Raw genomic sequence first — 23,622 nt, 5'->3', positions numbered from 1 at the left:
GCTCTCCCCCCTTTCTACGCCAAGGAGGCGGGGCAATTGGACTCGGCGAAATACTATCTTAGAAGCACCAGGTAGTTCCTGAGATGATAGATGAGAGGACCAAACTCCCGGTGTGCGCGCGCAGTAACGTTTAGACAGTCCGATAGAGGACAGATGCCGCCGAATCGTCTACGTTCGCTACCTGCGGCTTGCGAACGGCTTTTGTTGCTGTCGGGCGAGCGGATGGACAGAGATGGTGAAGGGTAGTGGAGTTGGCGAGGGCGCAGAGGGGAAGGGCCGAAGAGCAGTGTTGACTGTTACGTCGGCTTGGGTCGCAGAACTCAATTGAGTTTAACAGATCTAGCTAAGTGAGAAAGTGACGAGATGGGGCCTAAGATCGGGGTTTCCAGGGCAGTTCCATGTCCAGGTCAACTTTCGTGGCCCAATTGCCCATGGCCGCTAACTGACTTAGAGTCGGACCACAGTCCGGCGGTGGTGATTCCGACATCCCGGCGAGGTAGCATCCGTCCGCAGCTCATATTCCACCACCTAGAACGACATTCTGCCACTTCTCTTCGAAGCCAGAACACATAAAACATCAAAATTTGTCGTCAGAAGTGGATTCTCACAAACATTCCCGGACGTTTGGTTTGAGTTTGAGCCTCATGATCGGGATCAGCGTCGTTCAATATGGCTTTGTGACCGCAAGAGGAAGGTGTCATCATCCGTCCCCGTCTCCCCAGGAAAGCTCTCGCCTGACAAGCTTTCCGTCGAACGGGTTTTTCTTGGAGGATTTTTTTGTGGGCGGAGACTTCCGAGCTCCGGACCGTTGAGCCCCACCCCCGCAAACGAATAGTGGGGCTTGCTGGCTGAAACAAGCGCCACATGCGCCACAGTGTCTGGGCAGCTGGTGCCACAGCTTGCGCCGAAACCTCTGCCAAGCCGGCCCCACAGTCGGAGCTTCCCAGGCAGGAAAGCTTGGCTGAAGCGTGAACGTGTTCGAAACACCAGCAAATTATCACAGGCTCCAACTTTGGAAGCCACTGCTGCTGTTGCTGCTCGTTGGGCCGCCATGAAGCCCTGAATTTCCAATCAGATAAATCCAAGAGGTATCCGAGAGCACAGCCATGGCGCAGATACGCCAGCTGAGCCTTGCGTTCGCCTTCTGCTGGCTCAATGCCCTTCTCTTTGCAGCATGGAACTTCTTCATCACCCCTGCTGCTGCTGCAGCCGCCGACGACCATGCCGAGTCCGTCCTCCACAGCGAGATCGCTCGTCAGAATAACCAGAGCTTGCTATGGGGTCCCTACCGGCCCAATCTGTACTTTGGCGTCCGGCCCAGGATACCCAAGGGCCTGATGACGGGCCTGATGTGGGGGAAGATTGAAGGATATGCCGATTTCCAGCACAGTTCGTGGCCGTCATCCGTGCATGTATGATTTGTGTGACAAGATGTATCTGACCATGTGCTTGCGGCTTGCAGACATCCGGTACACCTGCGAGCAGAACGAAGGCATGAAAGGCTACGGCTGGGACGAGTACGACCCTCGCCGGGGCGGCGTCCAGTCCATCCACGACACGGGCAACGGCATCGATATCACCACTTCCTTTGTCAAAGTCCCCGGCGGCGCCCACGGCGGCAATTGGGCTGTGCGTATCAAGGGCACCCTCCACGAGGACAGCCCCCGGGACCAGAAGACCATCGTGGTCTGGTACACGACGCAGGAAGGAGAGGACTCGGTCCTGGAAGCGGAGTCCAGCGACGAAGAGTTTGGCTACGACGGCGATGTCACGCTCAAGGGCCAGTCCCCCGCGCTGGGCAGCTACAAGCTCGTCGTGACCCAGGGCAAGGGAGTCACGCCCAAGAGCGACCATGATCTGTCCACCATTCGCGGACCGGGTCAAACCGTCGTGCAGTCGCTCACATATCCGGAGGAGTATCTCTGGCAGGGCAAGGGGATTCTGTTTCGCCAGATGAAGGAAGGCGTCGACTGGCTCGTTCAGAACAAGTACGATGTCCAGGACCCTCCGCCGCCGTGGCAGGTCTATCTGCTCGCCAACAAGCCTGGCAAGGGGAATGTGCAGATTGTGCAGAAGGTGTTTGAGGGTGATTTTGAGTTTGACGTTCTCTTCTCCAGCGAGTCGGCTGGTGTTGAGATCACCAGCGAGGACTTGACCAGGGAGGTCCAGGCGGCCACCGAGTCGTTCGAGGAGCGCTTCAAGAGTGTGTTTGCTCCCAAGGAGCCCTTCGACGCGGACAAGTACACCAAGTTCGGCCACAGCCTCTTCTCGAACCTGATCGGCGGCATTGGCTACTTCTACGGCCACTCCGTCGTGGACCGCTCCTACGCTCCTGAATATGAGGAGGACAACGAAGGCTTCTGGGAGGACGCCGCCGCCGCGCGCGCCCGCAACCTGCAGGCTCTCGAGGGCCCGTACGAGCTGTTCACCAGCATCCCGTCCCGGCCCTTCTTCCCCCGGGGCTTCCTCTGGGACGAGGGCTTCCACCTCCTCCCCATCGCCGACTGGGATTCGGACCTTGCCCTCGAAATCGTCCACAGCTGGTACAACCTCATGGACGACGACGGCTGGATCGCGCGCGAGCAGATCCTCGGCGCCGAGGCCCGCAGTAAGGTCCCTGCCGAGTTCCAAACGCAGTACCCGCACTACGCCAATCCGCCGACCCTGTTCTTCATCATTGACGACTTCCTCGACAAGCTCTTCAAGACTAACAACGGCACCCGCTCTGCCTCCGCCTCTGCCGCCGCAGCTGACATCCATGAATCCCTCGCCACTGCCTCCCTCGACAACTCCGAGGTCGGCCTCGAGCACCTCCGCCGCCTGTACCCCCTGCTGGAGCGCCAGTTCCAATGGTTCCGCCGCACCCAGGCCGGCGACATCAAGTCGTACGACCGCGAGGCGTTTTCCTCGCGCGAGGCCTACCGCTGGCGCGGCCGCACCCCGACCCACTGCCTCACGAGTGGCCTGGACGACTACCCGCGCCCGAGCCCGCCGCACCCGGGCGAGCTGCACGTCGATCTGCTGTCGTGGGTGGGCGTCATGGCGCGGACGCTCTCGCGAGTGGCGGGCGCCCTGGGGCTGGAGGAGGAACAGGAGACGTACCGCGGGATACTGGCGGCCATCGAGCGGAATTTGGATGATTTGCACTGGTCCGAGGAACAGGGTGTATACTGCGACGCGACGGTCGACGCGTTCGAGGAGCACCAGCTGGTGTGCCACAAGGGATACCTGTCGTTGTTCCCCTTCCTCACCGGGCTGCTGCCGCCCGACAGCCCGCGGCTCGGTCCGCTGCTCAAGTTTTTGGGAGACGAGGAGGAAATTTGGAGCAACCACGGCCTGCGCAGCCTCAGCAAGAAGGACGAGTTTTACGGAACAGCCGAGAATTACTGGCGCAGCCCGGTGTGGATTAACATTAACTACCTTGCCATTGTGCAACTTTACGTACGTATTCCCCTCCCTTCCTTCTTCATTCCACAAACAACCGGACAAACAGCAACTAACATGACCCTTTCTCCCAATGATAGAACCTCGCCCTGCAAGATGGCCCCCACAAGTCCACGGCCCGCAACCTCTACACGCGCCTGCGCCGCAACGTGGTCGACACGGTCTACAAGAGCTGGGAAGAGACGGGCTTCGCGTGGGAGCAGTACGACCCGGAGACGGGCAAGGGCCAGCGGACGCAGCACTTCACCGGCTGGACCAGCTTGGTGGTGAAGATCATGGCCATGGAGGATCTTGCTCCTCCTCCGGCGGGGGAATCGGTGAGGGATGAGTTGTAGTTATTGGTTGTGTACCTCAGGCATCTAAATAACATAGGTATATAGGTGATTGGTTGTATAGAGATTTTCGTTTTAATTTTCGTGGATATTTACTCACAGTTAGTGGCATGTGGTACGGAGGAAATTATTTGCCTACACGGACATGGAATGGTGAGAGGAGAGAGTTGATATCATGATTTTGTTACACAGTTTCTCACTATATGAGATGACCGGACCTCCTCTTGCTACCATCGTCCCGGACTGGATCCAGAGAAGACGGCACAGGGCGCGACCCCGTCCATCATTTTGCTTAGCGAGGTTGAAATGTTTTTGTGGTATACCTACCTGACCTCCATTGCTTTACGTCGACGGCCTCCCTGAAATAGGTACATCTTGTCTCTCGTCAAGTGCTGTGAGGAAGGAGAGTGTCGAACTTTAGATGTGATGGGGCAAAACATCTTATAATGAATTCGAAACTATGCCATTACACAACGCCATGCCATGACCAAGACGCCCTCCCTCTTCCACCATCAGAGACATATGTGTATGTACATCACCACCCACTTCCAACCCAATCCAACCCAGCACCCCGGCGATATTCCCATACATCCATCAACCCAGAAACCAAAACCGTCCATGCAGCTCATAACCCAAAAGCATCGAAGGAACATGAAAATACTGCCATACCCACCATTCCCAAATAACTTATTCTCCCACCCATCCATCCCTCCGTCCTTCTGACCACCCTCACCACGGACCCGATGCCCTGCTTCCCAATCCCTTTTTCCATCCTAAACCCAGTACCAACCACCCCCCTTCCTCCCTTACCGAAACCACTACCCTCTCTCCCCCCTCCTCGGCGCCTCCCCCTCCTTATGCGGCACAACCTCCACCTTCTTACTCAACAACCCCCTCAACTCAGGCGTGATAATCCTCTCCTGCTTGTCCAATTTCTTCTGCTGACCCTGCTGCTGTTGTGGTTGCTTCCCGCGAGCACCACCACCAGACTGCGACTGCGGTCGTTGTTGCTGTTGTTGCTGCTGCTGCTGTTGCTGCGATTGAGAAGATGATGACGAGCCACCACCAGGTTGTGGAGAAGAAGGAGAAACCAAATTCGAACTCGAAGTCCTCGGCGACGAGACCACCTTGGGCGCGGGGAAGTTGCCCTTTTTATCCACCGCCTCGACAAGCCTGCGGAAGCGTTTGAACAGCGCCTCGGCGCGGATGAGGGTAGATTCGAGGTCGATGGAGCCGGAGAGTTCGTTGACTTTTTGTCACCCCAATGTTAGTGTTCTTTTCGGTGAGAACGTTGGATGACAAGAGCAGAAGAGCGGGGTGCGGGGATAAAAACTCACCATATTTCAACACTTCATCAAACTGCTTCAGATGCGCCATGATCACGTCCCGATGCTTCTCCAGCACCGCGAGCGCCACGAACAAATGGAACGAGCTGCTGTAGTAATCCGTCCACAGCGCCTCCCACAACCGCAGCACGTCCTCCCAGGCAAACTCGCGCTTGTACCAGACCAGCAGCATCCGGAAAAAGAAGAAGAAGTTGGTGCTCTCCGCCTTCTCGAGGTGCGCGTACAGCGCCGGATCCATAAACAGCACCAGCTGATCCAGCGCTTTCAGCTGCGCTCGCATGCCGGACTGGTCGCGCAAAAAGTTGCGCTCCATGCGGTCCATGAACCCCTTAAACGCCCAAAACGCGAGCGCGTCGTCCTGCAGCACGGCGTAGATGGGCGCCAGCAGGTCCGACATGCCCTGCACGTAGCCCAGGTCGCGGTTGTATTCGTTGTACGTGAGCAGCATGTCCTTCAGCTGCTCCATGTGCACGTTGGTCCCGACCGCTGCGAAGGGGGAGTCCGGGTCCGGGTGGGGTATGTCCTCGCCCGCAAAGAGCGGCACGTTGCGGTCAGTGCGGTGCACGTCCTTCTCGATCCTGCCGCGCTGCTCGCGCCACCATTCCCCTTCCTCGCCCTCGCCGCCGCGGTCGATCTGCCGCTCCCACCACGCGCCCTTGAGCTTGAGGTACGCGTCGCGCAGCGAAGCAGCCTGCGCCTTGCGCTCGTCCGCCGTGGAATACCAGTCATGCACGCCGAGCAGGAACAGCCAGGCCTCCTTGCGCACGCCGTCCTCCGGGTCGAGACCGCCGTGGAAGATGCGCTCCTTGACCTCGTCGACGGTGACGGCCAGGCGGCCGGTGACGGGGTCGAAGAAGGAGTGCCACTCCTTGAGCGTGACGGGCCGGCGGAGCTGGGAGAGCGTGGGCCCGCCCGTGGTGGTCTTGTCGAGGAGCTCGAACTCGCCGACGTCGGTGTCTTCGAGCTCCATGACCTCGCGCGCGGTCCAGATGCGCTGACTTCGGTCGCGCTCGCTTTGCTCGGCGATGCCCATGGCCCAACGTGCGAGGTAAATGCGGGCGCTGTCAAACTCGTCCTGGAGGGTCTGGACCTCGGGATTGCGCAGCAGCCGGCGGACTTGGGGCGGCATGCGCGGATTGTCCAGCACGTCCTGCGCGGCCTGGCGCGTGAAGGTGGTGACTTTGCTGAACTTCTCCATAATGTTCCAGCCGGTTTCTTTGACGAATTTGATGAGGGGGTCCATGCCGGCGTCCCTGTTGTCGCGAGGAGTGGTCGAAGAGCCGCTGGCCTTGGAGGCGCCAGGGACGCCGACCCCGCGGCCGCCTCCACCCACGGCGGTCTTGGGTACTGCGCCAGGCGAGCGAGCTCCAATGGCGAGGCTGTCTTCATCGGTGGGTTCGATCAGATAGACGTTGGGCTCAGCAGCGCAGCGCTCGACGACGACGTAGCGCTTCAGCCAGCGCAGGACCTCGTCGCCGCCCCAGAACATCTCGCCGGTCTCGCCAAAGGGGTCGAAGCGATCCCTGGCGCGGCGCTTCTTCTGCAGGATGGTGCTCTGGCACTCGTCATCGTGGAAGAAGAGCGGCGGGAAGGAGTCCCCGGCGCGCGAGTTGATGATGACGCTGCCGTACCACCACCCAATGCTCGGCGGGCGGATCAGCAGGGAGTAGATGGCGGACACGGGGACGGCAAAGGCATAGTGGCCAACTCCGGTGCCGGGATGGGAGGTGATGGTTGGGACAGGAGGGACAAGATAGGACTGGCGAGGAGGGGAATCGGTGTCGATCATGTCGACCTTGACGTAGATCGAGGCGGCGTCGCCGAGCTGGGACTCGGGAACCCAGGCGAGCAATAGGTCGGCGGAAGAAGGGTTGCGGCGGGAGCGGGTATTGGAGGAGTCGGGGTCTTCATTGCTGGAGCGTTCGGTCGGCGTGACGGGGCGTTTTTGTTGCAGCAGAGCAATGTAGCCGGGGATGTTGTCGCGGGCTGAAGGGGTTGGATGGACGTAGACTTTGGACTTGGTGAAAAGGAGTTTGACGCCGCGCGCGCCAGGGGTGTGGGAGTGAGTGATGGTGTCGTAGTCGCCTTCTTCATCGTCGCTCATGGCGTAGAAGCTGCCGGAAGGAGACGGGGAACGCCGAGGGTGAGAGATGGTGGAAAAAGATGAGAACTCGGGGGGTATAACTGTCGAGTACGAGGATTCAACAGAGTGTTGGGAGGAGGAGGGTGCCGGGTTGCTTGTCGACGTCGACGACGAGATATGTGCCGCAGATGACGACGGCGACTGAGACGACGATGTTCTCGGGATGCGCGTCATGGTGGGCGCAGTGCAGATGGAGAGCTGGGGGAGCTGCCGACAGGGTGCCCCAGCTGGAACCTGGAGGGTTAGGATGCCGAGGATAGGCTGAGCCACATGCCGGGAGTGGGAGCAGAGGGTGTTGGAGTTGTCAAGCCGTAGTTATCAGGTGTGTCTGTCTTATGAAATGAAGGAGGGAAACTGGAAGATGTGGAAGAAGATGAGCTTTGCAATCAACTCCGGCAAGCACATGGCAGGACGTCGGGGACGGGACCTGGATGACCCCGCGGTGTGGGGAAGACGGCTGAGCGTGGTGCGATGACCGGTACTTCAGGGGTACCTACATTACGTAAAGATTCTGACCAAAGAGGAGGTACTTATAAGTACCTTTCACCCCCTCGCCTCTGACGCGTAACGCCGCCGACGTCGTCGTCATCGGTCAACATGACACTCCATGCTGTCGAATCCTGGAAAGCCACACAACCTGGATGATCCCATGTCACGAAACAAATAGAAACATCAATGGTATTATCGACATCCATGTCCGCTTAACCGCCATCCAACGGTACCCATTATACCCAACAGAGGGAATATCATACCTATCCATCCATCCACCAACAACCACCATCATATCCTTCCTCACAAACGACTATCCACCAGTCCACGTACAAACCTCCCTCCCCATTCCCTCTTCATCTCGGCCTAGGACCACTCGGCAACCCAACCCTGGGCCCACTAGGCAATCCATATTTCCTTCCTCCTCCTTGCCCACCACCACCACCTCCTCCTCCGTTACCACCACCAAAGTTACCCGGATAGTCAAACCCTCCATCCGCCCAGGGCGCATTCGCGCTCATCACTGGTCTCTCATCCCCTCCTCCGCCTCCACCACTGCCCCGTCCCCACCGACCCCCAGACGATGACTGCTGCTGCGGCGCCGGCGCCGCCTGCGCAGCAGGAGGAGGCTGGAACGGCCCGCCGGGAGTCGGGCTCGTGGTTCTCGCTCCGCCCCACAACCTCTGCTTCAGCTTCTCCTGGGCACTGCCGCCTCCGGGAGTACCAGCACTACCCGCTTGAAAACTCCCAGCTCTCTGCCCGCCCATCCCCGGCCGTTGAGCGGCGGCAGCGGCGGCGGCATCACCACCTTGTGTCCCAGAGGCGGCGAACGGATTCCTGCTGCTCGCAAAACTCCCCTGCCTCCCAGCTCCCGCACCACCACCGGCAGCAGTATTGTTGTTGTTGTCTCCCCATAGACTGCTCAACCCGCCCGAGCTCTGGGATCCAGTCAGTCCTCCGTAGCGTGACCCGCCCTGTGCCGACAGCGAGGGGCGCTGCTGCTGAGGTGGAGGAGCGCGCGGGTCTGGTGGGAGCCAGTCGGGAAGGGGCTGTTGTTTTTCGGCGTAGTAGGCGCGCAGCACGCGGCAGACCAGCGTGTCGTCGTCGGTGTCACCGTCGGTCTCGCCGCCGAAGTAGGTGCGTTGCAAGCCCGAGGCTTTGGTCAGGAGGTTGGAATACCAGGACGACATGGCGGTCCTGGAATAGATGGGATGTTGGTTGTATTGTGGTGCCCCGTAGCGGATTTGATGAGCGAAATGGATTGATTGATGCAGAGGTTGGTCTTGTGTCGGCGTCGGTCTGGTGACCTCGATGTTGCGCTGTCGTCAGAAACCGGCAGCGGCTCTCAGATGCGAGAGAAGATCAGACATCCAAGACGGTAAATTCGGCTGTTGGCTTCGTTGTTGTTATCGCTGAAATGGCCGTGAGCATAGCCCGGGCCAGCGAGTGTTGTTTGTTATCGGGAAGAAGAAAAAAAGAGGTGGTGAGTTGTTGATGCATAGAACTCGGAACTTGATGAAACGGCATTCGACGACACCGCCTGTCCCAGAATTCCCCGAATGAGCTCCCACCCCCGCTGAGTTCCTTCCAGCTGGAGGTTCCGCCAGCCGCCTACATTCCATTTCCGGAAAGTGGGGAGCGTACCGTTACACTCCAGTTTGGTATCGTATCGTAACGCCCGCGCCCCGCTGTCGTTCCCGTGTCCGGCCCCTAACGTCGGCGGACGACACCGCTAAAGCCAAGGCCCAGACGGGCATCAACCCGAGCTGCTCTGGGCCAGAACCTTGAAGCTTGCATCCATCTCCATTGTTGCCAAACTCCCAAACCACCACTCGTGGATGGATGGGACGACACATCTTCCAGGTTACAACTCGACGCTATTGTTTTGGATTATTTCCAAAATGCTATAATTGTTACAATGCCATGACCACCTGACGAACCGCCACGTTCTTAATCCAACTCCGACCTTCACCTCTCTTGCTCGGGAATCCAGTCCTCTACCTACCGCTACCATTGCCATCTCACCTCAATCAAAGTCCTGTCCGATCCCTCTCCTCTCCCGACGCATCCCAACTAGGTCCGAGGTGATAGCATCAGTCCAAACAACCTACCACCGCCATGTCCTCACGCAAAACCACCCCTTCGGGGGTGCCCCGCCTCTCCACCAGCATCCTCCAAACCCTCCAAGCCACCGAGATCATCGTCTCCAAACCCGTCCTGCCCGCCGAGATCCTCGCCGCCATCCTCGACTACCTTCCCGTTGCCGACCAGATCCGCTTCGCTCGCACCTCGCGCCGCATGTGTGAGATGGTCTACGACGATTCGCGCTGGGTCGCCAGGTTACGAAGCATGGGCTGCTGGAACGAGGCCGAGGCGAGGAGGCGGTTCGAGGAGGCCATGAGGAAGAAGAAGATGGCCGCTGCTGCCGCTGCCGCTGCTCAGGGGTTTGGACCCATGGCTGAGACTGGGATAGGTGCTGGTGGTGGTAGTGGAGGGAAGAGGGAGAGTTTGCTCTTCGATGCCGGGTTGGAGGAAGAGAGGAGGAGGAGGATGCTGGAACAACAACAGCAACGGCAGCAGCAACTACAACAACAGCAGCAGCAGCAATCGCAGTTGGCCGAGTTGAGGGACGGGTTCGAAACTATGACGGTGGCCGGGACAGCCCAGGCCTCTCAACAAGCCGATCCGTCACGAGATCCCGAGGCTCTTCTCCAAGTCCTCCAAAACGTCCAAAGCATCCGCGGCCGGGCAAGACAGGAATACGGCAAAATCTACGGCGCCTTGGCACCCTTCTACTACGACCTCGTCCGCGCAAAGTCCCACACCGACCCCCTAGTCTTCAAGGTCTTCCGCGATCCGGAAAGGCAGGCGCGCATGCTGGCTAACCTGCGCGTCTTTGCTCGCAGCGACTGGGCCGAGGGAGCTCTGAAGAGGGAGGAGAAGCTGGAGACCATGGCGGGCATATTCGAGAGCGCCGTGCTGCGCGAGTTCGAGCAGGGGTACGAGTTCTGGGACGTGGACGGGCGGATGAGGAAGTACGCGCATGTGCTAGCGCTGCTGAACGGAGGAGGTAATGCCGGTGCGGCGGCGGATTTGTTTATCCAGAAGCATCCCATCTTCTCGGACCGCGAGTTGGAGGCGCTGGCCAACCCGATGGAGTGCATCAACCAGGCGCTGGCGGATAGCATCACGCTGGAGCCATCGCGGAGGTTTTTCGAGACCCTGGCGCTCAAGGTGAACGAGCAGGCCGGTGTGATCGGGCGCATCTTCCCAGACCCGGACACGGTGTTTTGGGCATTCGTCGACAAGGTCCGCGAAGAGATCCTCACCGAATACGCCACGCCGTTGTTCGACGAGACGCACGAGCGGAGCATCCCCTCGTACCTGCGAGCCGTTTCGGGTATCTTCGAGCAGGCGCTGCACTTTTTCCGCACCGTGACGCCGCCGTCCACGTTAACCAGCGGACCGGTAGACCCGCAGGTGCACAAGGAACGCAAGCAGCATCAGGACCAAATGGCCCGCGAACTGGCGCTCAAACTCTTCGAGCCGCATCTCGACCTCTACCTCCAGGACGAACTGGACGAGTTTACTCGCCATGCCGAGCGCGAAGTCGGCGATTGGGAGAAGAAAATCGCCGAGCAAGACGCCAGCGCCGAGTCCTTCTATATGGGTAGCTTCGCCAACCGCCAGGCGGACAAAAAGGACTTCCTCAGCTCCTTCAAAAAGGTCGTGATGATGCCCGTCACCGTCCTCCCCTCACTCCCCGGCTTGTCCTCTTCCTCATCCACAAACAAATCCACCACCAACGGCCTTCAACCCCCCGACAGCCAACAACCCTCCCGTTCCCAGTCTCCCGCCCCGACCACCGAACGCAGCTCCTCCCCTCTGCCTCCTGGCATCAACAAGCCCGCCCCGACCGACGAGCTCGCCGCCAAGGCTGCGCTGATGACCTCCCGACTGGAGGGGATCCGATCGCTCTTCAGTCTCGAGGTCGCGCTGAACCTTGTGCACGCGGCGAAGGCGAGCCTGGGCCGGGTCGCCGTGTTTGTCCAGCTTGGCGGGCAGGCGGGCGGCGAGGCGAAAGACCAGTGCTCGGCCATCTTTGTCGCGCTGCTCAAGATCCTGGGCGGGCAGCACGTCAAGCCGGGGTTTGATCGAGCGGTGGCGCATTTGAGCCAGTACAACCCGCGCGAGGTACGGGAGCATCAGGAACGGGATAGTAATAATAATGACAACGCATCTGGGTCTGGAAGCCAGGGCCGGGGCGTCGCGCCGCTGGTGACTTTTATCGAGCTGGTAAATGTCGGCGATTTGATATCGCAGATGATCGACGTCTTTTACGAGCAGCAGCTCGTCGGGCCCAAGCTGGCGGACAGGAACGACTTCCTCGACCCCGCGGGGTTGGCCAAGAAGAAGTTTGAGCAGATGCTCGACGAAAGCGTCGCGGCCGGGTTGAATAAGGGGATTGACGTTTTGATGGACGAAGTCGAATACATCTGCGCCACCACGCAGCTGCCGACGGATTACAACCCGGGTTCCGTCCCTGACACTATTACTACTCCCTCCTCCTCCAACACATCATCAACAACAGGAACAATTCTCCCCTCTTCCGCCTCCGTCTCCTCCCTCTCCCTCGAAAAGTCCCCCGCGACAAGCGACATCGGCCCCACTCAAACCGCGATACGCATCCGCGACCTCGTCGCCTCGCACACGTCGATGCTGGTCGGCAGCACCGACAAGTCCATGCTGGACGTGTTCAACGCCGAGGTCGGGCTGCGGCTGTTCCACGCCGTGTGCAAGCACCTGAAACGGCAGCGCGTGTCGACGCAAGGAGCCGTCAAGCTGATTGCGGATATGAATCTGTATTTTGAGTTTGTGCGCACGCTGAAAAATCCGGATATTTTGCCGTATTTCAAAGCGCTGAGGGAGCTGAGCCAACTGTACCTGATCGATGCGCGGAAGCACGCCAAGGATATGGCGACCATCATGGCCGATGGCGATCGGTTTGCGGGCGTGTTTAGGCCGGAGGAGGTGTATGAGTACGCGGAGCGCAGGGCGGATTGGTATAACGTCAAGAGGGACGTGGAGAGGGCGATGTATGGGTTGGAGTGTTGTTTGATGTGAGGGGCTGGCTTGCAAACTGTGGATTAAGAGGAGGATATCTCACAAGGTCCTAGTTTTGGGTGGTGTTGGATGTACGTAATAATGATGGGAGGGAAAGGGTATGTAAGGTAGGTGGTTGGCTGATGAAGATCCGAGTGATGCGGCATGACAACAACAATGGATAAGGGATTGGACATAGAGAAAATATAGCACTGGTGTTGGTGTAGGCATGGAAGGTGGACTACATAGAACCATGATACATATCAAACCTAGCCAGGAAGCACAAGGTCAATGTTAATTTATTCGTCTTGTTTCCATGTGTCTTTGCTTCTACTCCGTATATACAATGGTATACCCCAACGCCGACCCCCAACTCCAACCACCAAAATCATTATTATCCATTACAGCCTCATGAACTCCATTTTCAAATAGAAACAAAAAAGAGAAGAGGAAAAACATCATTTCATCTGCCCAAAATCCAACTTCCTCGCCACCCTCGCACCCCTCGGCGCGCTCTCGTCCTCCACCATGCCCGGCCTCCGCTTGAGATCGGCTCCCATCTTATCCTCCCCGCCCGTCGACTTCCTCGGCAGATCCTCTTTCCTCGTCGGCCTCGGATCCGTCCGCCACCACCGATGCTCCAGCATTTCCCTCGCCGTGATGCGCTTCTTGGGATCCAGCGCCAGCGTGCGATACAGCAGGTCCACGCCGTCGGCGCCGACCGCGCCGAAGCGCTGCATGTAGGCCTCCTTGGGCCAGACGGGCACGATCTCGCTCGGAACCGTGTACTCGCGCAGGCGCGTGACGCCGGGCCAGTTGTCCTCGGTCGGGGTGCCGATGTGCTTGCAGATGAGGGCGATTTGCTCGACCTCGGTGTTTCCCGCGAGGAAGGGGGCGCGGATGATGAGCTCGGCGAAGACCATGCCGACGGACCACATGTCGACGGCGGCGCCGTAGTGGCGGGCGCCGAAGAGGAGTTCCGGCGGGCGGTACCAGCGGGTGATGACGTTGGCGGTCATGCGGCGGCCGGGGTCGGCGAAGCTGCGGGCGAGGCCGAAATCGGCGAGTTTTACCTCGCCGTCGGCGGCGATGAGCAGGTTGTTGGGCTTGATGTCGCGGTGCAGGACGAAGTTGTCGTGGCAGAACCAGACGGCGCGGGCGAGCATGCCCATCCAGGCCTTGATGTCGGCGGCGCCGTAGCGGACGCGGTCAACGTCACGGATCAGCATCTCGAGGTCGCCCAGCGGCAGGTACTCGAGGACGAGGTTGAGGTTTTGGTCCTTGGAGCTGAAGACGCTGATGAGCGAGATGATGTTGGGGTGATGCAGCTCGCGCAGGTACTTGAGCTCGCGCACGGCGTCCGGGGCCATGCCGTCCTGGTACTGGGCTTGGACCTTGATCTTTTTGATGGCCACCAGGATGGAGGGGTCGTGGCGGGCATGGCCGAGATAGACGTTGGCGTAGGTACCCTCGCCGAGTTTTTTGCCCTTGACATACTTGCGCTTTTCGTCTTCGTTCATTTGTTCGATGGGATCGAGAGTGAGAGGACCGGCGGGGCCGTGGCGGAGGAGGGATTGGTTTTGGGCATTGGCGCTGGTGGAGGGGACGGCGGAGGTTTGTCGTTTTAATGGGGATCCGGTTGCTGGCGCGGAGGCCGGCACTAGGGGTGAGACGGCCATGTTGGCGGTAGGGTGGTGGTGGATGGACGGAGGTGGAGGTAGAGGTGAAGGTCGAAGTTGGAGGTTGTTGAAGTTCGAAAGAAGGTTGCAGCTGCGTTGGAGACGGCATTGGAGACAAGGGCGAGAACACAAATGCCAAGATTGGGATGATGGGGAATGTCTTGGCATTGGAGATGGTTATCCCACGGGGGTGTATTCCTAGCGACGTCCCATTGCGAGCCTCCAGTTGGCTGACGTCAGAGGAAACCTGAACTGTGGCTTGTGTGTCTGTGGCTGCATTTTTTCTGTGGCGAAGTGCCTTTTCATATGACGAATGCTTAACTCCGGACTGTTTCACTCTCCGAGATCCGATGTGAGACTGCAACTGGGTTGCGAACTGACTACGGAGAGGAAGGTGACGTATTCTGAGGCTTGGATTCGCCGTCTCTTGATTCGAGCATCGAAAAGTTGCCAAGTCCAACGTTTCCTGCAATGAACGATGAGGAATCCGCGGTGACATGTCCTGATTGATGCTAGTTCCAGGAACCCGTTTCTTCAGCGAGCCAACGACACGCCGTAGCCGAACCTCAACTGCCCCCGGACGGGGTGATGCTAAATTCCGGCAGGTGACATTGCAACTCGACATGCTACGTCTGTAACATGATTCTTCAACTTTTTAAACATCCTCTTTTCATGTTAAATTCTACCTCTTCATATTTTATTAACTCTCTTGCTTTCGTTTCACCATCTTAATGGATTTCCTAGATGCATACATGTGATTATTATCTGTAACTAATACTCCCAATCTCATCCTCATCTCGTCGCGACTTGAATGCGCCACCCAAAACCATCATCACCATGCGCCGCGTCTCCTACTGGGTACGTGAAGCCTCCTCCCCCCGAACATCACCAACCAGAACTCTGCTCAAGCTAACAAACCCGCCTAGGTCATCCCCATCCTCTCCGCCGCCATCTGGCTCATCACCCTCCTCGCCCTCCTCCTCTACTGGTTAATCCACGAAAACCGCGCCCTCTATCCCTCCATGTCCGAGGGCCAGCGCATCGCCTTCATTAGCGATGTCGGCGCCTCCGGGTTGAAGCCGCTATTCGTGACCGCCTGCGTCTTGACCATGTTGTTTCTGGACCTCTCGCTGGCCGCCGACTGGTGGCTGCGCCGCCGCGGGCGGCTCGCACCCAACACAGATCGCATGCAAAAGGTCTTGTTCGCCCTGACGCTGGTGATGGCTGTGGTCGGGTCGGTGGGGTTGATTTGCCTGAGCGTGTTTGACACGATTCGATATGAATGGTTGCATAGGGTGTTTTTGCTCGTGTTTATTGCTGGGTTTGTGCTGTCTGCCATTTTTTTGTGTTGGGAGTTTAGGCGGTTGAAGAAAGGTTGGTACTATTTCTCTGTCCCCCTGTTTTCATGCTCTCTTGCTCGGCACTTAACTGACCTCCCGAGAACAACAGCCCACCAAGAAATCACCATCCTCCGCCGCTCCTTCTACATCAAGCTCGCCTTCGTCATCATCGAATTCACCCTCTCCGCTGCCTTCATGGCCTGTCTCTGGGTCCGCCGCTTCGACCCGGCCGCCGTGCTCGAGTGGATCATTGCCGTCATCTTTTCCGCCTTTATCCTCTCTTTTGTCATGGACCTGTACCCTGCTGCTGCCAAACGCACGCCGGCTTCTGCTGCTGCTGCAACCCAGGAAAAGGAGAGCCGTGACGTCGCGGCAAGGAGAAGTGGGAGCAGCGAGGGGAACGGGGCCGAGAACAGGGCGGTAACAGCGGACATATCATCCGATCGTCCGCACGGTGATGCGGATGAGGTTGATCTCGAGGCTGGTGTCAGCGCCAGGGATGAGAAGGCGGGTTTGGCTCCTAGTAACGCGCAGCCGGCGGGACCAGAGATGGAAGGGAACGGCAAGGACACAGAACCGGCTTCGACTGAGGCCAAACAATAGGGTTTGCGGTGAACATGTTTCAAGGTCTAGAAGGGAGTCATTGCGGTCTTATTTTGTCAGGGGAGCATTTACATGGTTTGAGGTATAGAAAGAAAGCGTCGGCGTTTTCGGAGATATTTTCCATGTTTATTATTCTTTCCAGGCATTCATACACAGAGCTTGGCTATTGGGAGCGACAGATAGAAGTCTCATAATGATCATGAATCGTATTTCTGGCGTTGAACCGCCATGATTAAAACACTTTCTGTCTCAAATATAATGCCAAATTAACCAACGCCGTGAATGCTATGTTCCTATCTCTCCCACACAAAATCTAACATTCATGCTGCAATCAAGATGCCTCCCAATCCAAGATGCTCGTCACCGTGTATCAGTCTAAAATCAGTATAATATGTATGAATCACCAAACCTCCGATTTTTCATCCAAATAATCCCGACAACCTACTCACCCACCCAGCCACCAAGATCCATGAATCCAATCTTATCCTCCCATGCTAAGTCATGTGTACATCAAAAGGCCATAACGACATGAAGTAAACAAATACGTACGAAACAAAGAGGTAGAAGAAAAGAAGAAGAGGAGACAAAAACATCTAATCGTCATCCAAAAACACCTCCGAAAACCTCGACGTCCTCCCACCCGGGCTCACCCTCCCGCTCAACCCCCCCTTCTGCACACCGCCAGCAACCAACACGGGAGAACCAGCCCTCGACCCAGGCATAGTATTTCCTCCACCTCCACCACCCAAAGAGGGTCCACCCCCCCCATCCGAAGCCGAAGCCGGAGAAGCAGCCTCTTCAACCCACGGCGAAGACCGCGCTTCAAAAAACCTCTCCCCCTCCACCACCTCACCCGGCGAGGCCCAGGGGGATGCCATCATTTCCGACGCCAACGGTGATGGTGACGGAAGTGGGGATGGTAGTGGTGACGGCGCAGACGCAGGAGCAGGAACGGCAGTGGCAGTGGCAGTGGAAGAGGAAGCAGAGGAAGAAGAGGGGGAAGACACAGGTGAGAGGACCCCCGACACTGGTGCGGAGGCGCCTGAAAGAGAGATGTTATCTGATCCCGATGCCGCAGCCGCCGCAGCGGCGCTCGGTTCGGAGGATCGGAGGGTTGTGAGTCGTGCTAGGAGGGGATTGGGCGTTTCGGCGATGCCGCCAGGGCTGGTGCTGGTCTCTACCGGATCGTCGTGGTGCCGGTGGTGGTTGTTATTGTCGTTGGCAGCGTCAGTGGTAGGAGGTGCATTGGGATCTGCCGCCGCAGCAGGGGGTGCTTCGCGGCCGGCGAGGGCGACGGCGCGAATACTCTGCTCATCCGGACTTGGACTTGTTTGGCCAGCACCATCCGCACCACCCACACCATCCTCGCCACCAGCACTGGTAGTCCCAGTGTTGGCGGTGCTGGAAAACAAACCGGCCTTCACCCCCTTCCCCCTCCCCTTCCAAACCGCCCTATACCTCCCTGCCTTCCCGCCTGACGGTTTAGCATCCTCGTCCGCCACCTCTTTTGGTGCTGTTGCTGCCACCGGTTCCGCTCCGCGTAGCTTCGCCAGCGCCGCACCGCCAATGAAACTCCTCTTTGTCGGGGTCGGAGGCGTTTTAGGCTGGTCCTCGGATGTCGCTGCTTTGACTTTCCCCTTATCACTGCTCTTCGGGCTGGTGCCGCTGTGGGAGGAGCGGCCGGGAAGGTGGGAGAGAAACCAGGCGCGGACTTTGCGCGTTGGGCTTGTTGGGGTTGTTGGTTCGTTTGCGGTTGTGGTTTGTTCGGCGGCAGTTGGGTTGGCTGGCGCGGACTGAGGGGTGGGTTGGTGTTTTTCGGTCTTAGGTTTGTGTTTGCTGCCGAAGGGAAGGGAGAAGCTGCGGGCGTGTCTGGTGAAGGTGGTGGTGGAGGTTCGTTTGGGGGTGGGTGTTGTTGGGGTTCTCAGGATGGTAGTAGGGCTGGAGGGAGCGGGAAGAGGAGTTGGCGAGGTTTGGTCTGCTTTCTGCTCCTCTTCCACCTTGGCCTTCGCTGCTTGTTTCTCCTCTTCTTCCTTCGCCTTCGCCGCCTTTTTTTTCTCAGCTTTGAGAGCCTTGGCTTCGTCCTTCAGCTCCTTCTCATGCTGCTTAATCTCCGCCTTCCTCGCTTTCTCATCCTGCTTTTGCTGGACTGTTCACCCCAACCGTCAGCTTCAAACCATCCTCTTCAAGGGGGAAATCGACATTAAGCTTACCCTTCAACTGCTTAAACGTCTCCTTCACCTCCAACTCCCTCCTCTTCTCCACTTCCTTCATCCTCTCCTCCTCCTCCCTCCTCTCCTTCTCCTTGGCGGCCTGCTCGTGAATCTCATCCAGCACCGGCTTCACCCGTTGGAAGGCAATTCTGTCCACCTCGGCGCGGTCCACCAGCATCCCGCCGCCAATATCAACCTTCCCAGCCGCGTCGCCAGTCTGAGCGTTAGCCGCGGCGACCCTCGCCTGCGCCAACGCCAGTGCGCGTTTAGACCACTCGACCTTCGCCCTTTCCGGGCTTGGTTGTTGTTGTTTCTGTTGTTGAACGTTCTGATCGATTTCCTTCATCTGCTGCATCACGTTCCGTTGCGCCACGGCTAAGAGGGCCTCTTTTTTCCTCCGACCCTCTTCCACCAACGCTCCGTCGCTCACGGCCCTTCGCCGCTGTTGCTGCTCCTCTTGCTGCTGGCGCAGTTGGTTGGAAGAAAACTTGCCCTTGAGCGACCAACGACGGGGATTCTGCTGCTGCCGTTGCTGCTGATCCGGAGAGAGCAACGGATCGTCGGCCAGGTCGTAGTAGTAGAACGAGTGGAAATACTTTTGCAAGTTTGCGTGCGGGCTACCGCTCATCCTTCGTTGGGCATCAAGCTCGCCCTGGAGTTTGGCCAAACGGTCCTGCGCTAAGCGGTACGCAGCTTCTTGGAGGTTGCTGCCGTAGATGGCGGTGACGGGACTCGTCGGGACGGTAGATGCATCATCAGAGGTGCCATCGACGACGGCGTCGGAAAAGGGGAGGATGGTGCGTGGCCGGTCGGCTGCCGTCGCGATGGTGGCAGGGTCCTCGTGCGGGGAGTACATTCGGCGCGCCATGGCGAGGGCCGAGGCGTGGATGACGTCGGAATGGCGCTTTTCGTCTACTTCGGGCTGAACGGGCGGGCTGGAGGTGAACATCTGCCGGTCAAGAGTGGTGTAGGGCACAGACCCGACATCACTGAACGGGGCGGTGGTGGCAGGGCCTATGTTTGTTGTCACAGTGGTGCTCGCGCGGACTGATGGGCGATGGGCAAGTGCAGCGGCGCTCAAGGCCGTCCCACCACCTCCTCCTGTTATTGTTGATGCCGGTTCCTGTTGTAGCCGTACCTTCTGTTCTGATGGAGGTTCCATTGTCAGGGACTGCGCTCTCAGCTTCACACCCGCCATGGCGTCCTGTGCGGCGCGCGTCGAGCTCTTTCTTGCTACACCTGTCGCATTGGACGATGGAACTGTGGGATTAACAACTTTGTTCCCCTGAAATGCCCGGGTCGCGGCGGCCGACACCCAGGAGCCTGATGATGAAGACGGCCGAAGGGTCTGTTGTGGAGGACGTTGTGACAAAGTCGCAGCCGCGAGGGCGTCTTGTGATGATGAGGTGTTTCCTGTTCCAGCCTCGGCTTGGACTCTAGATGGCGGCGGCTTAGCGCGATTTGCCCATCCAAGGCTCGCAGCAACGCCGGCCGCGCTGTCGTTGGGTCTCAGTCCCTGCGACGGGGTCGCGTAGTATTTCAGAGAATCGGACGAGTCTAAACATGGATAGGGTCTGGTGTAAGTGGTCATGGCCATGCGATGCAACATGCAATGCGAGGCAATGCACGATCGGGAAGAGAGGACATGGGCTTGAACTCACTACCCATATTTGACCATCCCGCACTTTGGGATGGCTGCCTCGGTGGCGTCGATGTCGATAGTGATGCCATGTTGGCCGTTTGATGATGCTCCCTAGCAGCCCTGAACTTCTCTTCGCAACTCGGGCGTCTCGTCTCGTCCCGTCTTAAGTTTGAGTACAACGACCTTCGCGTTCAATCCCCAACACGCGTTGTCCCGCTGAAGAGAAAACAAATCCACAAGACAAGGCGCTAACTCGACGACAAAAAAAAACAAGAGACTTAAAAACAATAGATCCAGCCTAAAAAGTTCTCGACCTCTCCTTGATGTGTGAGGTTGTACAGGATACCCCGGGGAGCGAAACCTCCAAGACTCGGGACTTGGGACTTTTAGGAGCTTTGTCAGCGATCAACCGTCCAACATGTCCAGGTAGAGACTCGGTTGCGTCGCGGACAAACCTCCAAAATCTCCAGCCCGTGGCCTCGAAAAACGATGACAACCTGGAAGTTGCAATTTGTGAAATCCCTAGGCACAAAGTGAAATGTGTGCCTAATGCAGGATGCGCGCGATGTGAGCGGGGTGCATCTACATCAAGTACGTCCAGCCACTCCAACAGGGCACAATCAATCAAGCAGGTTCTGGAGAGATGTCGTCGGCGAAGAATGATTAGAATCATGACGTCTTCCTCCAACCCTCAAAAACGCCTCCAAATTACTCATTTACGTAGGTTAACCAAACCCAGATTTCCCCTTTTCCATCTCTCAAAGCCACGATAGCCATCATCATCATCATCATCCTCGTGCTTGTGCACGCAAATCAGGTAACACGATCGACGTCATCCTCTTCCCGTCCTTGTCAAGTGTCAAGTCACACATCCTGTCCGTCCAGGGTTGGCAATGAGATCCATGCGATGCGATCTGCGGGGCTAAGCCGAAAAGGTTTCGGACGCACGTGGGCCACTGGTCTTGGCATTGGGATCCACTTCGGTCCGGGCGCGGGCGGCAAGTTGAGAGTCCACTTCCAGTTTTCCATGATCGGCAACCAGGGCGGTGATCAGTCAGGATCTAGAGGTCCGCCACGGTTCGTCCGCACCAAGCTTCAACATATCAGTTGTCAATTCAATGTCAAGGATTACGTATAAGAGTCAAACGGAAACGTAATACAGTGTCTGAAACGCGATTTCAATGTACTATATCTCAGGTCGTGGCGCTAGGAAAGCTGGTTGATCAAGGCTCTTCAAGGCATGTGATGTGAGCTGCAAGACCATCCAATAGACACCATGGGCTAGATGATCAACCGCCAGGTCGATGAGCTAGTACATATTTACGTAGTAATACCCTGTAGGCTCATAAATAGCGCCCCTACTAACCCGAGCCGCTGTCGAATTGACGTGCTTGATCTTCGGTCTAGACCAACGTCCCATGTATACCATCCATTGTTGACAGCCGTCGATCGTTGGCGGTCTACTTCGTAACAAGCATCGCAGCACATCGGATGGTGTAGTCGTACCTGGTAGCACGATCCCAACCATCCGGACATCAACACAGGAAAACATCCGCAGCACACTCAAAGTCTTGAAAAGGACTGTATTCCGGGCTCCCTTCCCCAGGCGCTCGAGAGACTCGATTCTGGATTGATTGCCGAGCGTGTTTTTTTCACCACCACACCCTCATGACACAGAAACAAAACCCATCATCATGTCCGGTATCAGAATTCATTTGACGTGCCCTCTTCTTGAAAAAGATGCACACCGCATGCCTAATCCATTACGCCGAGGAAAAGAGTACCCGCAACCAGCAGTCCCATCCTGTTGTTGACTTCCTCCACAACCATTTTCTCATCATCCCCCCACCGCTTAGAACTCGTGCAGCTGCTCCTTGAAGGAAGCAGGAGTCTTGGGCGGCTTGCCCTCCTCCGCCTTGGCCTCGCCAAGCTTCTCCTTCTTGAAGGTCGACGCATACGGGTTGAGGCGCAGCAGAACCTGCTTGTTGCGCAGCGGGTTCTTCTTCTGCACGGCAGCGCGGCGCGTGCGGGCCTCGCCCTTGGGCGCCCGGATCACGCTCTGGATTTCCGAGCTGTTGATGAGGCGCGTGAGGTCGGCCTGCGACACAATGTTGGGCGGGAGCACGAAGCCCTTCTTGCTCTCGTACACGGCGTCGAGCTTCTTGATGGCGGCCGAAGTCCAGACGATGAAGCGGCCGAGGTGACCACCGGGGGCGAGCTGAAGAAGGTTGAGAGCATCGACCGGGCAGGTCTCGACGCCGGGGATGTTGCGGAAGCCCTGGACGAGGGTCTTGCCGTCGGTCTCGGGGTCGTAGACGACCAGGGGGCCGCGGCGCTGGCGGTGGCGACGGCCACGGAGCTTGCCCTTGCCGGCGCGGAGCTTCTTCGACTTCTTGACCTTCTCGAGATCCGGGCCAGCGCCGACGGCCTTGAGAAGAGCAACAGCGGCAGCGGTCTTGGCAACAGCATCACCAGCGACGGCCGACGAGTCGACAACCAAGGGAACCTCGGGAACGGTGGCAACCTGATGGCCGCGGGCGAACAGCAGGGGAGCGACAGCCGAAGCGGCGAGGGCCGAAGCAGTAGCGAAACGCCTGTTGTATCGTTAGAATTGAGGTCTTATCCAGCTTGGAATTTCGGGTCGAACGCACTTCTGGTTCTGGTTGATCTTCACGTGCCACTTGCGCCAGACCTTGGTGGGAGCGAACATGCGGCCGGAACGGCACATGTTACCGAAGGCGGCCTGACCGGCGCGGTGAGTACCACCACCCGAGACACGGGGGATACGGGCAACGGCGCGACCTAGGGGGATTTCCGTCAGCATTCCGCCGCCACAATCACTAATCCTCCCAAGCTTTCCGTAATCGCTCCCTCATCCAGAAAAACAAATCCCTTCTCTTTGTCTTTGCTCCCTCGCTCGGAATCCCCAAAATATATTTCCCACTCACCAGTGCCCCACGACTCGGCCGAAGTCTGGTGGCCGGCCTTCTCGCTGACAGCATACGGCTGCCTCTTGTTCTTGGCCATGCCGGTGTGAACGTGCTTGACGATATCCGGGCGGATCGGGGCGCTGAAGACCTTGGGAAGGACTTCAGTGGCGCCGGTGGGCTTGCCATCGGCGCCGAAGACGGTAACGGTCGGGCGGGAGGCCATCTTGTCCAAGTGTCGGGGACAAGTGTCGTCGGCTGCGGTGAGAAGAGGGAGAGTTAGCGATGGAAATCGGGATTATCGAGGTGCTGGTAATTCTGGAACTGGAAATTGTGAGTCTCGATTTTCGCGGGCATCACATAC

The 23,622-nt window shown here is 58.0% G+C and overlaps 10 protein-coding genes across 10 annotated transcripts; 5 read left to right on the top strand and 5 right to left on the bottom strand.

The window, feature by feature from the left end:
* Nucleotides 1-1,106: 1,106 nt before the first annotated feature.
* VTJ04DRAFT_7946 (uncharacterized protein) lies at nt 1,107-3,779 on the top strand (the record flags this gene model as incomplete). Its single annotated transcript, XM_069366328.1, has 3 exons — nt 1,107-1,389; nt 1,463-3,441; nt 3,525-3,779. The coding sequence occupies 3 exons, from the start codon at nt 1,107-1,109 to the stop codon at nt 3,777-3,779; spliced, it is 2,517 nt and encodes an 838-aa protein (XP_069217274.1).
* Nucleotides 3,780-4,259: 480 nt separating this feature from the next.
* VTJ04DRAFT_7945 (uncharacterized protein) lies at nt 4,260-4,499 on the top strand (the record flags this gene model as incomplete). Its single annotated transcript, XM_069366327.1, has 1 exon — nt 4,260-4,499. One exon carries the CDS (start codon nt 4,260-4,262, stop codon nt 4,497-4,499), a length of 240 nt encoding a protein of 79 aa, XP_069217273.1.
* A 95-nt stretch (nt 4,500-4,594) lies between these two features.
* On the bottom strand, nt 4,595-7,439 carry VTJ04DRAFT_7944 (uncharacterized protein; the record flags this gene model as incomplete). The annotated part of the gene is made up of 2 exons (XM_069366326.1): nt 4,595-5,025; nt 5,114-7,439. 2 exons carry the CDS (start codon nt 7,437-7,439, stop codon nt 4,595-4,597), a joined length of 2,757 nt encoding a protein of 918 aa, XP_069217272.1.
* Nucleotides 7,440-8,110: 671 nt separating this feature from the next.
* VTJ04DRAFT_7943 (uncharacterized protein) lies at nt 8,111-8,944 on the bottom strand (the record flags this gene model as incomplete). The annotated part of the gene is made up of 1 exon (XM_069366325.1): nt 8,111-8,944. One exon carries the CDS (start codon nt 8,942-8,944, stop codon nt 8,111-8,113), a length of 834 nt encoding a protein of 277 aa, XP_069217271.1.
* A 928-nt stretch (nt 8,945-9,872) lies between these two features.
* On the top strand, nt 9,873-12,878 carry VTJ04DRAFT_7942 (uncharacterized protein; the record flags this gene model as incomplete). Its single annotated transcript, XM_069366324.1, has 1 exon — nt 9,873-12,878. The coding sequence occupies one exon, from the start codon at nt 9,873-9,875 to the stop codon at nt 12,876-12,878; it is 3,006 nt and encodes a 1,001-aa protein (XP_069217270.1).
* Nucleotides 12,879-13,315: 437 nt separating this feature from the next.
* VTJ04DRAFT_7941 (uncharacterized protein) lies at nt 13,316-14,536 on the bottom strand (the record flags this gene model as incomplete). Its single annotated transcript, XM_069366323.1, has 1 exon — nt 13,316-14,536. One exon carries the CDS (start codon nt 14,534-14,536, stop codon nt 13,316-13,318), a length of 1,221 nt encoding a protein of 406 aa, XP_069217269.1.
* An 837-nt stretch (nt 14,537-15,373) lies between these two features.
* Nucleotides 15,374-16,479, top strand: VTJ04DRAFT_7940 (uncharacterized protein; the record flags this gene model as incomplete). Its single annotated transcript, XM_069366322.1, has 3 exons — nt 15,374-15,394; nt 15,463-15,910; nt 15,986-16,479. The coding sequence occupies 3 exons, from the start codon at nt 15,374-15,376 to the stop codon at nt 16,477-16,479; spliced, it is 963 nt and encodes a 320-aa protein (XP_069217268.1).
* Nucleotides 16,480-17,072: 593 nt separating this feature from the next.
* On the bottom strand, nt 17,073-20,420 carry VTJ04DRAFT_7939 (uncharacterized protein; the record flags this gene model as incomplete). Its single annotated transcript, XM_069366320.1, has 3 exons — nt 17,073-18,625; nt 18,690-20,246; nt 20,351-20,420. The coding sequence occupies 3 exons, from the start codon at nt 20,418-20,420 to the stop codon at nt 17,073-17,075; spliced, it is 3,180 nt and encodes a 1,059-aa protein (XP_069217267.1).
* Nucleotides 20,421-21,238: 818 nt separating this feature from the next.
* VTJ04DRAFT_7938 (uncharacterized protein) lies at nt 21,239-22,145 on the top strand (the record flags this gene model as incomplete). The annotated part of the gene is made up of 2 exons (XM_069366319.1): nt 21,239-21,408; nt 21,974-22,145. 2 exons carry the CDS (start codon nt 21,239-21,241, stop codon nt 22,143-22,145), a joined length of 342 nt encoding a protein of 113 aa, XP_069217266.1.
* A 38-nt stretch (nt 22,146-22,183) lies between these two features.
* On the bottom strand, nt 22,184-23,484 carry VTJ04DRAFT_7937 (60S ribosomal protein uL4; the record flags this gene model as incomplete). Its single annotated transcript, XM_069366318.1, has 3 exons — nt 22,184-22,925; nt 22,983-23,133; nt 23,280-23,484. 3 exons carry the CDS (start codon nt 23,482-23,484, stop codon nt 22,184-22,186), a joined length of 1,098 nt encoding a protein of 365 aa, XP_069217265.1.
* Between the last annotated feature and the right edge of the window lie 138 nt (nt 23,485-23,622).

The sequence above is a fragment of the Mycothermus thermophilus genome (assembly GCF_041956435.1).
Source record: "Mycothermus thermophilus strain CBS 625.91 unplaced genomic scaffold VTJ04scaffold_5, whole genome shotgun sequence".
Lineage (NCBI taxonomy): Eukaryota > Fungi > Ascomycota > Sordariomycetes > Sordariales > Chaetomiaceae > Mycothermus > Mycothermus thermophilus.
Note: the sequence above shows the minus strand (reverse complement) of the source record. Positions and strands in the feature narration are given on the sequence as shown.